General features: G+C 37.3%; 1 protein-coding gene and 1 long non-coding RNA gene across 12 annotated transcripts in view; one reads left to right on the top strand and one right to left on the bottom strand.

Annotated features, from left to right (window-relative positions):
* Positions 1 to 563: 563 nt before the first annotated feature.
* Positions 564 to 11812, bottom strand: part of stx3a (syntaxin 3A) — a 39098-nt gene continuing 27849 nt past the window's right edge. For 2 of the 11 annotated variants that reach the window (XM_037540481.1, XM_037540479.1), the window contains exons 10-11: positions 2150 to 2229; positions 853 to 990 (exon numbers count right to left, since the gene is read on the bottom strand). In XM_037540481.1, coding sequence (XP_037396378.1) covers positions 2152 to 2229 — 78 coding nt within the window. In that variant the 3' untranslated portion in view covers positions 853 to 990; positions 2150 to 2151. Of the gene's footprint in view, positions 991 to 2137; positions 2230 to 5032; positions 6104 to 8479; positions 8589 to 11812 lie in introns of those variants that run through there. The other 9 variants (XM_037540475.1, XM_037540477.1, XM_037540482.1 and 6 more) reach the window with 7 other exon arrangements.
* LOC119263858 lies at positions 2546 to 10237 on the top strand. Its single transcript, XR_005130563.1, has 2 exons — positions 2546 to 2617; positions 10094 to 10237. It is a non-coding gene; the product is annotated as an uncharacterized LOC119263858 (long non-coding RNA).

Here is an 11812-nt window from a genome sequence, read left to right as displayed (position 1 = left end):
TTGTTTGCTGTCAAACAGAAAGCATCTGACATCGTTTTAAAGGGACCACATCCTGCATTTTTCTTCGATTTTATTTTTATGATTGATTTATGCTTTAGTGCATCAAAAACCGTCATAATACATCTTCATCAGCATTTTCCAACCTTCACTTATACCTAACACTACATTTACATTAAGGCAGTAGACGGTCAAGTCAAATATTGCTTTGATTTAAAGAAAGCAGCAGTTGAAAAGTACACCACTGCCATATGTTGTGTTTGTACTTTTTTTCAATGGTTTAAGTGATTTTCACATTATTGCATTCAGTTTTTAAATCTATTTTGTACAATGTCCCAGTCCTTTTGGAAAGGGAGTTGTATTATATCACTCTTATTTGAGAAATGGAAGGAAAATTTGTTTCGCCACAATATAGCCTCTTTAAAAAGCTGCGGATAAACACCGATTGGTTGTTCGATGGGATTAGGGTCACTGTGAGTATTGACAGCAAAGAATCCATCTGTCAACATATACTCGCTGTATTGTTCTCAACAAGCTGAGCAAAAGAAGAAATGAAAAACAAGGAGTGCAAACTTTATAGTGGTATGAGTTTAATAGATTATTACATCACACACGAATGGACAGAACAGACCTCCCCCCAAAAACACACCCCTTATGAAAGATGGTAATACACATACAAACACCTTTTACATAAATACACACAGCTTAATCAACAAATACAGCCAAAAAAACCTAAAACTACATAAATGTGGTTTAATCGGACGCATTTTCTGTTACTTTGGCTCCTCAGTCCATCTTTGTTGAGTTATTGTCCCATGTTTACTGTTGTGAACCTGCTGCTGGTCTTCAGGTTGAATGATGGTGAGATAAGTGTGGAGATGGTGAAGCTGCAGCACAAAACAAGATGTTTCAGACACGAACCGCAAAGCAGGAGAGACCGGGTGAAGAGATAAGCTGGATGAATGATGGCCTTGTGGTGGAAATTCTGTAAGCCTGAAAAAACAATAGTGAGCAAAGAGTGGATGTGCATTACTATATTAGGTCAGCAGTGCAGTTCAAAATGAAAATAATCCCAAAAATACTGGAAAAACATCTGAAAGTGGCATGGAAGCTTGTTTATGTATTCTAAAATATCATCTGTATTTGTTTCAGCCATATGTGAAGTTGACAGACACTGAGATAATGCTCTTCAGTTTCAACTATCAGGCCGAGTTGGCGTTTTACTTTGGGGCTGAGCAGTATGACGATGCTTTAGAATTACTTTACACTTATTTGCATCACATAATGCGTTTCTGCTTATTAGAGTCAATACTTAAAGAACACTGACCAACTACACTATAAAAACTTACACGTTATTAAATAACACATTCGGTCTCTATAGAAACATCAGTGTGTTCAGTTGGATGCAACACATTTTGAGTGACTTTTAACAAAATATATGTTGAAATATTTCTGTGCCCACTTACGGACGACACGTTTTGTGTATTTTTAAACGCAGAATGTGTTAAAGTAGTAAACAATATGACAGCATGGCCCAGTCCCATTTTACCCCTCGCCCCTACCACTTGGCCCTCTGTTTTGCATGTTCATGTCTAGGGGTAGGGTGTCCTGATTTTTGTTGAGTATAGAAGGGTATACACAACATTCAATAAGGGTGGTCTTATTGTGAAATGGTGCTGTTACTACTTTCCATAATTGACAAGTGCTACTCATGTATCACTACTGATTCCAAACTTTTGAACAGTATTTGTTGGGCTGCATGATTCTGTGGGCAGATTATTGACTCCTCATTTAAACAACACGACTTGAACATAGTTACATGCAAAAGTTTGAACACCTGGTTAAATGTCATGTCTTATTAATTTTCTAAGTACACATCCTCTACAGGGAGCAAACTAAACTTTGCATTACTCAGCAAATATCAGCATGTTTTTTAGTTTAACATATAGCAAAAAATGAAAAGATATAATCATTTTAAAAACTGTCATAACTTTTGTACAGGCCACATTTTATGCTTCACCCAATGTGCTGAATTTAGCTGTGGATGACGTGTTAATTTACTGTCACCAAGTAAATCAACAAAACATGTCATTTGACCAGGGGTGTCCAAATGTTGCATACAACCATAAACACATTTTACCTGAACACACACCTTTATGAGAAGAAGCTGTACAGATAGGAAAAGCCAACTATCCCCAGAATGACACAACACAACATGATCATCATCTTTTTCTACGGGGAGAAAGAGGAAATGATAGAGAGGTGAAAAAGAAGAAAAAAAAAAATAGAGCGATGAAGAAAAGTGACAGCAAATAAAAAAAAAGGACGAAAAGAGACAAAAAGATCAGCAGCAAACATCACATGATAACATTCTCCTGCTCTACTCGTATTTACTTTCGTTTAGGCCATACAGGTCTATAAATACAGGCTATCACTCCTTTCTCTGAAGGAAAGGAAAAACAAGGGAGCATTAAGGGGTTTGTGTGAGGGCGGTGTGCATGAGCATGTGTGAGAGAGATAAGAGACATTAGAACAGTCAGACGCTTACCCACGACTGAATGAGATAAGAGCAGACGCTGTCCGTAAGTGGCTGGATTCAAACATAATCTACCTCTATCAGGTAAGGATGTATTTCTGACTGCAATAACGCAAGATCAATTTATTGACTGTATTCAGCATCGTGCTCAGGCCATAAAAGAAGTAGAGGCACGACATGAACATACCATGGGCCTTATCAACAAAACTCTGTTAATAAATATAGAGTTAAAGGAGGATTTCACCCATTTTTTAAATTACTGTAGAGACCTACTGTTCTAATGTATTCAACAATTGACTTAACTCATTCAGTGGTTTGATGTGAAATGGTATATTAAAGAGAAACTCAATATTTAATATACTTTCAATATCTAATATTTAAAAAACAGTCCAAAATAGTCCTATCCAAAATGACCAGTGAACCTACTCATCTTCTGAGTTGTACACTTAATGTATAGGGGGGGTAAAAAGGGTGTAAATCTGACAAAAACAATTCTCTACTTACCACTAGGCCATACAACCTGCATGTACCTCTCCGCTCTAAATTTAAAAGCACATTTTAGGCCTAAAGCTTATCTTAAAACTATCACAAAACGATGTTTCCCACATTAGGCAATGTGTTAACAACCACTTTATGCATGTTTTTTTAATGTGAGGGAGCTTTTACAGGCATAACATTCTTCAGATGTGTTGTTCCTGTCACCACAACTGCTCTCGGCAAGCTTCTCGAGGTCCTATTGTTGTGACTCTGTTTACATTGTAATGAGTTAGTTATGCAGAAATTGCCACACAATTATAAAATACACTTTACACTTTATATACAAATGGATATCAAGGCTTATATAATGGTTACTGTATAAAAACCAGTGAGCTTTGTGAGACTGCACCCCCTTCTGAATAGTCTGGGACTCACACAGGCAAGACATTGTAGAGAACAGACTGTTTCATCTTCACCAACTGTTTCACCAACTTAGTCAGTCAAATTTTGTTCTCGTCACTTGCGGCCATTTCAATATGCCCTGGCTGTTCTTCTAGAGGCAAACCTACGGATTAATTAGCTGACAAAGTTGTTGTACCTGTGGAAATACCATCAATAAAACAGCAATGATGCTGCTTTAAATACTATACAGCAAAAATTTGAGTAACAACCAAAGAAGCAGAATACATGAATATACTAAGTTACTGAGAACTGATAATCATATCAGTCAGCAATGGGGGGAGGGGGGGGGGGGACCCTGGAGTAATGCTCCAGTAAAAATATAATAATTTCAATTAAATAATAACTCAAGGAAAAGTCCTTTTTTTTAACCAGAGGCAGTGACATCCTGTATAAATAATAATAATGCATAGCAATTACTTATTTAGGTAAGGGAACAGGATAATTAAGCTTTGGCCATGACTTCGTAAGGGAGGGGTACGAGATCCTAATGCATGGCCACGACATAGTAAGGCTTGGGAACAAACTCCTAATACGTGGCCACAACTTAATTCTCTCATTCCCATGCCTTACTAAGTCGTGGCCATGCACTAAATACCTCAGTCCCAAGCATAACGGGCGACAAATGTGAAGCCATTTTGACCACTGAGTAACGGAACACTCTTTCTGTCCTGGATTAGTGAGGAGAAAGATACAAGATTTAACTGTGTCCTTTAGGACAGTGGTCACCAACCCTTCTTCCCCTTCTGCAGAGTCTAGGTATAAGCTGCATCCAAGATGCTGCCTCATCCATCCTCACCGAAGACTAATACATCTGGTCCATCCAATTAAGGACCGCTGAAGACGTTAGTTAGCAGGGGCAGGTGGGGCAGGTTCCACAGGAAGGTGGCTTTCCAGGAGAAGGGCTGATGACCTTACAAGGATGATTCTCCAATGTCAAGCCCACAGAACCTTTTTGTGTACTCACAATCTATGAACATAGCAATTTAAGTTTGTTAGGCTATTTTCTTTTTGGATACTTTGAGTCTATCATAAAATGCTAAAGCTTCAAAGTGAGATGTGTGAGCAACAGCAAAGCAGTCCAGGAGCTGAACCAACAGAACAACAGAAATTAATTACTTAATTATCTTGCTCAATGAATGAATGAATGAAAGAATTTACAACCATTTGTCACTGTATTTTTTGCACACTGTGAAATCAGACCTCTACATTTAACCCATCCGTGCAGTGAAACACACACACACTAGGGAGCAGGGAGCACACTTGCCCGGAGCAGTGGGCGGCCCTATCCACGGCGCCCAGGGAGCAATTGGGGCTTAGGTGCCTTAACTGTATGCATCTAATTGTATATTATACCTATACAATATTTTAGAATAGATAATACATTTCAGCAGAAGGAAAAAAAAATAAAAATAAATAAATCACATTTTGAGACAACAACCCACCTCTGTTTAACTAAAATGATCTGAATCAAAATCATTAGCTATCAGAACTCTTATGTCCTTAAAATCAGCAGGAGACAATGTTTATACTGGACAGACACCACTCACTCGCTCACTTGAATTCTTCATCACTTAAAAATACAATCATTTATTCTTCAAATAAAATTGAATTTTTCACAGGCAGGAGTGAGGATTCAAAAAAATTGTAAAACAACCAAATTTTGCTTCATCAGTCTTAGTTGTGCTTTTTAACCAGTCTCACAATGATTAAATTGAAAATACATTAATATACATTCATTCTCGTTTTAAAATCTCACTGAATTTTCAGTATTAACTGTGCCGAACAGTGATATAATATGAACTTTGATCAATATATGGACACTGACTGATATCTAGCTGTGTGATAGTTACAGTAGTACTAGGTACAACTGAAATGAAAAACAAGGTACCAAAGTATGAACGTACTGGATACAAATGACACGCTCACATTCAGAGCACCATAAAACGATCATGAAGTCACGCAGGTCATCCTCCACAGATTCATGGACTCCACAGACTCCATGAAGTGAAATGAAATGGTTAAATGTGAAATATGTTCATTTTTAACTTGATATGAGGGGATGTTGAAGGATGAAATGTATTAAAGGTTTAAATAAAAAACAAACAAAAAAAACATAAGTTATAAAATACAGTAAGAGCACTTGTAGGTTCAAAATAATAGCCAGTAACATCTTTAAAAGATATTAAGGTGGGAAGCAGAGGTCTTTGTTTTCCTCTTCCACTCTATACTTGAATAAAAATTCCTTATTCTTTGTTCTGATTCTGTCCGTTTACACGAAACATATTCCCTTTGCGATTTCCCCAGCAGCAAGTGCTTTATCTGATTAAAGCACATTTTCAGAAAGCCATGGGAGGAGTCATCCATCAGTTGGTGGAGGGTGAAGAGGGCGGAGCCACAAATAGAAGGGGGAGGGGTGTTTGTCTTGTCTTGTTGATCTCTATTCTTGGCTTTCAGTAGAAAATGGGAGGGGGACAGAGTGACAGGATGGCGGGGGGGAAAGGGACTACGAGGCCACAGATGAACAGAAGAGTGGACGGTGACGTGTGTAGGGCCTCACAGTGTCTGCGTGAGGATGATGATAATGATGATGACCACAACCACGACAATGATCACACCCAGTATGATCATTTTCTACCAGAGAGAGAAAAAGAGAACAAAGGCCTGTCAGTATCCACAACACAACCACCAACACAAGCAAAAACTAGAGCAGCCGAACTGTTAGAACCAGCGGGAAAGAAAGGTGTTAAACAATGAACGCGTAAGAGAATGAGTACACTAGGCTTGGGCAATGTCAAAATTTCTGTATTTTAATATTTTTCATTGGGAAAAAATAAGTTGAATTAAGCAAAAGGAATACTCCAGCGTTTTTCAACCTGATCTTTATCTCCCAAATCTCTGGCATATGGTAACCTGCTGAACATAAACACATTTTTAAGCTTCAGCATCTGCCCATTGGCCACTATTATAAAGAAGTTCTGAGTCAGATTTTTTCTGTTCTGTTCAAATTACAGGGACATTTTTTACAGCTATAATCAACCACATGCTAAAGACTCAGTAGTCAAACATTAGACTGAAAAACAGTGGAGTATTCACTTCCTTTAACTCTGACCACACTTCCCACATGCTTTTAGCAGCAGGTCAGATCATGGTCAAGCTGGTAACTTCAGCATACTTTATAGCACTGTAAATATTTGATGTGAATTACGTTACAGGCCTTACATTTCTTTGCAGTTCATGATATTGACACATCACAGCAATCTAAAATAATAATGTGTCAACCCAAGCCTAGAATAAAGCAAATCCCAGAATCCAGAAAGAAAGGATGACCTGAAAAAGCAAAACTACCACAATCACCTAAAACCCCAATGCATTAATGATCGCAGGGGCGGGCAATATGATGGTACTATTGTCATTATTAACGTTATTACTATCATGCTTATCATGAACAATCATATCATGGGTATTGTCTGTACTTGTGGAACATTGAACAACTGCATGTTTAATGAAAACACAGACTTGGATCTACTGACCACTTACAAAATAATGACTCCCCTGCCTTTCAGCCAATTACAACTGTCTCCAAGCAGCATTAAATTACTTTTGCGGAAAAGTTTCCTGCTAGAGATGCGAGAAAAGCAGCTATAGCTGAGCTAAAGCTTACATTAGAACAAAGAAATTCAGCGGGTTAATTTTATATATTTTAACCTACACCAGGATATTAACACATACTGAGACATTTACAGCGAAAATGGTAAAATGAACATCAAATGTGGCTCCCAAGATGGTTTGATTTTTGGTGAAAGGAAAAAATGTCTCTTCTTAACTTTTGGGTGGCCGATCCCTGATCTAGGAGGAGTGAAACGGTGCTACTGAAGTGCTTGTAATTCAGATTTAAAAAGTGCTGTATGAAACTACTAACTGACAGACTTATAATAGCTGTAACTACTTTCTATGGGTTACTGTCTTTCTTAAAAATCATTTTAATATCATGGCTAACAGCGTTACGGAGCAGTAATGAGATGAATCAGCCAAGTTAACTTATACCGACCAGATTATACAGGATGGTACAGTGCTCACATTCAGAACGTGTTAAATATTCTGTGTAAAGATAAATATTAATGTACTTGTACATGCCATCATTTCTACTGTTCCATTAAATTTGCTGAAAGACTTTATCAGATGCACAAGGTGGTGTGTCCTCCTCAGCATCTCATCAGCTGCTCTGACCAGCTCAAGTGTTAATTAAAGCATTAACTCACTTGAATGGGCAGCTTTGTTAGCTCAACCCTCCTCCTTATTAGACATGCTGCTTTAACATCCAGTGCCTAAAAGATATGATTAATGTGACCATGATTTCTAGAATCCTGTATCACTTATTTGTCCCTGTAAATCAGTATGATTCAAATTTGGTCTATTCTCATAGTTACATGTCTGCACTGAACATCTAACAGCATTTTATTTTTGGATAAAGTATTTTCAGAGCTACTCCTCTGTATACTTGTGAGGTTTCCTACTGAACTTTTTAGGTGCTAGCAGAAGTGTTAGTGTTACATGTTAGCCTGAGCTGAATGTGTGATGGACACAGCAGAGGTAACTACAGGAACACGGAACTGTCTGTATTTTGCAAACTGTCAATTATACAGCCTACAATAACCACAAAAACTACAATAACCAGTCTATAGTACTGTAATAATTGATTTCTACCTACTGTTTGATTTTTATTGTTGTTCCTCTAGTAAATATTAAAATATAAAGTACTTCACAGTATTTGAAACCCTTTTTATATTGTGTCACCAGTGCTTCTGCATTTTATTCACAGAAAAAATTAATACTGTGATGTATATTATTCAGTATAAATAGTCTTCAAGTATTGTGTTTTTTTTAACCATATTGCCCACCTTTAAATACCTATAAACACAGACACATACACCCCACCTACACCCTGTTTTCCAAACACCCAAAGAGGCACAAGCAGACTCCAGCAGGGCTTGTCTTACATTTACTCACCAAATGTGAAATTTGTGACTTATCCTTTTTTCAGTCCTACAGATAGACCTATAATCAACGCAATAATGCCAAGAATCACCAGTACCAAACACACTATAATCACCTTTTTCTGTGAACACACACACACACACACACACACACACACACACACACACACACACACACACACACTCACATTAATTGCTGCCCAAAAGTCCTCCTCAAAACCGCTGCTTACTATAAATAACCTGTTTCTCTTATGCAACAACATAACTCAAGTAACAAAGCTCATTAATAGATAAACCAACAAAATATACTCACCAAAAAACTGCAGTTCAAAAAACTTTCAAAAAGTCAATAAAAAAACATTGAAATAATAAAGAAAAATATGTAACTCCATTTAAAAAAAAAATTTATTTTTGCTTTTCTCCATTTTTGCTTTTCTACAGCCTTTGAATATGGTAGGTGCCCTTTATATTGCAGGAAAATTTAATGAGGACTGGACTAAAAGAAATGGTCTGACATTGCCCGGAATAAAACGGCTTTACATCAACTTGCATTGAAAGAAATGAATGCCCTCTCCTGTAAAATTACTATTTTGGAGATGCTCATTTTCATTAGACTGCGACGATACGCTCTTAAAAACACTTGTGGAGAACAGTTAATGATTTATTAAATCTACAGTGACAGGTGCCACAAAAAGTATTTGGACACTTTAACCTCTTGTTATGTCTTAGAATTAAACAGGCTGTTTTTGTTACTATGCTTTTGTGGTAGAGTGGTAGTAAATACGCTTTGTTTTGATTGGCTGCCCTGAATTGTGCATCATTCAAAAAGAAGAGCAGGTTGAAACACTCTTTATAAATTCAGTGTATATGGGTGGTGCCAAACTGCTGTAGGCTGATTAGGTAGATACATGGAACTGGGATGGTGTACAAGACAACACAAAAACAGTTTCTGCAGCTTAGATTCCATATATGGAATAGGGAGTAAAAGGTATGTTGGTGAACTTTAATAAACATTCTTTAGGTTACTTCTGCTGTGAGCTTGTGTTTACTGATGGGATCATGAACTCAGGAGTGTATGAAGACAATTCGGATACAAAACGAAAAAAAACTGCAAATAATGAACTGAAACACAACAGCCACTTTTTGTACAAAAATAATGAGGGTCTTGGAATGTGCTGTTGTCAGAAGAAAACGTCATATTTCCAAAATGACAATTTTAAAGGACAAGAAAAAAAACCTACCACACTTTGAATGTAAGTCAATGGAACCAGACGGTTTTCCAAGTAATTCTGGTCCATGCATCATGAAGTTTATACACAATGCAGAGGGCAATAGGCATTTTCAAATAATGCCAAAAACTGAAAAACGACAAATATGGTGATGCAAGGTTTTCTTCGGACAGCAACAAATGATCTGTTTAAAATAAATGCCCTGTGGTTTGACATTTGTTTTCCAAACACAAAGTTCTTAACACATTTTTCCCACTTTTCTCCCCAGTTCCCCCCCACTAGACTCTCCCAATCAGACGACACCCTGCCAGCGCTAGGAGGGTGAGGGCTAGCACGGGCTTCCTCTGAGACCTGTATAAAGTTCTTAACACATAATCTCTGCCTACTTTGACACACAGGGCTGTTGCAAGCTTCCCCCACAAGGAGGTGTATTTCTTACAGTGAAGCAGAGTGAGACTTCAGGAGGAACTGTCAGAGGAGGAGTGGTGTACGGGAGTTCTATGGTAACCCTGGTCTTTAGCAGGTTTCTGTTGGCTTCAACAGATTTGGGTGGAAAAACAGGCAGTGCTGCTTGTAGTCATTGTTATCTAGTGGTATTCACACTACAGCTCACTGCCCAGATCAAATTACAGCGCTGCTGAGCTTCCAGTGTTATTTAAGAAGAGTAAAAACAGACGTTCTATGTACAGTCATGTGCAAAAGTTTGAACAACCCTAGTCAAATTAAACATTTTGTTGATTTTCTAAGTGAATATAAATGAATAAATAAACAAATGTCAATTTTCTGCAAAAATCAGTGCTCAATTTAGATATTTGCAAAGTTTAACGTCATGGAAAAAATATTATATTATGTGCACAGGCACATTTTGCACATTATGTTTTATCCCCTCCCAATTCACTATTACTATTCAGCAATTAAATAGTTACTGTGTAGAAGTGTGTTCTCTGTAGGGGATGTGTGTCTCTCAGAAAAAAAAAAACGTCATTTAAGCAAGTACAGCCAAACCTTTGCATTCAACTGTATGTATCTATTAAAATGCATTGATGCACTGACCAGTGATCTGATTCAACTATACTGGTTTTGGAATGATAATAGATCATGCAGGAGTAATATTCACGTGTGTCATTTATTAGCCAATTTAAAATTTCATAATACTAAAAAATTTAAACATTTATATTAAAACACTATAAATCAAGAGCTTGAGTATTATTTGTATTGTCTATAAACCATAAATAGACCCTCTAGACACATTTTTGTATTCAGCGTACAGTGATATTTCAAGATGAACTGGATTATTTCCTAAAGAACCATAATTTAAAACAACATTATGTAACAATTTTAATTTTATTTCAAAATAACAGGTTCAAAATCATTTTGATGGCACACTGTCTTATAACAGTAAGAATGGCATCTCTGTAATTGCCATCCCAGCCTGAGACACTTGCTATAGCGCTATGCAACTTTGGAGGAGCAGGAAACCTGTCATAAGAGCTGCAAAACACTTTACAGCACCACATGTCAACAGCTATGGGCCTTCATTTAGCTATAAGAAGAAGCCGAGGCTGCGAAGAGACCAAGGAGGCCATCATTATCGGAGGAAGCAAGGAAGAGAAGAAGAGGGACTGAGCAAGAGACCAGAGAAGGGTAAATCTCAGGATGCCTTTTAGTTGTTGGCAAGAGCTAAAAAAGATAAAAGAATGCAAGACAGTCTCACAGCGAAAAAGTGAATCCCAGCCAGTGTTATTTATGAAAGACTGCGACGTAAGGTGTGACCTTATCTGTATCAGAGTTTTGTTGTTTTTCTGGATACTAAAAGTCATCTAGCCTCAGTCTGGTTTTAGGCTAGCAAGCAAAGAAATAAATTCAACTCACACCAAAAAGTTAGATCAGTCTTTGTTAATCTCGCGCCAAATAAGCCTTGAAAGTTCGCAATAAAATCCTGTAATAATATTTGTAAGTTGGCAAAAGTCATGCAAAATTAAAATAAACTCTGAAACTGTAGGGGGAGCCCAAGAGCACAAAATACTAATTCTTGCATAATGCTGCGTAAACACAATCATTGTAACATCAGAGATTTTTACACCCATAGTGTTTATCAGTGCATGTGTGTGTGTATA

Source organism: Pygocentrus nattereri, chromosome 8 (genome assembly GCF_015220715.1).
Source record: "Pygocentrus nattereri isolate fPygNat1 chromosome 8, fPygNat1.pri, whole genome shotgun sequence".
In the NCBI taxonomy this organism is placed as follows: Eukaryota; Metazoa; Chordata; class Actinopteri; order Characiformes; family Serrasalmidae; genus Pygocentrus; species Pygocentrus nattereri.
The sequence above is the reverse complement of the archived record's forward strand: the minus strand, read 5'-3'. Positions and strand labels throughout refer to the sequence as shown.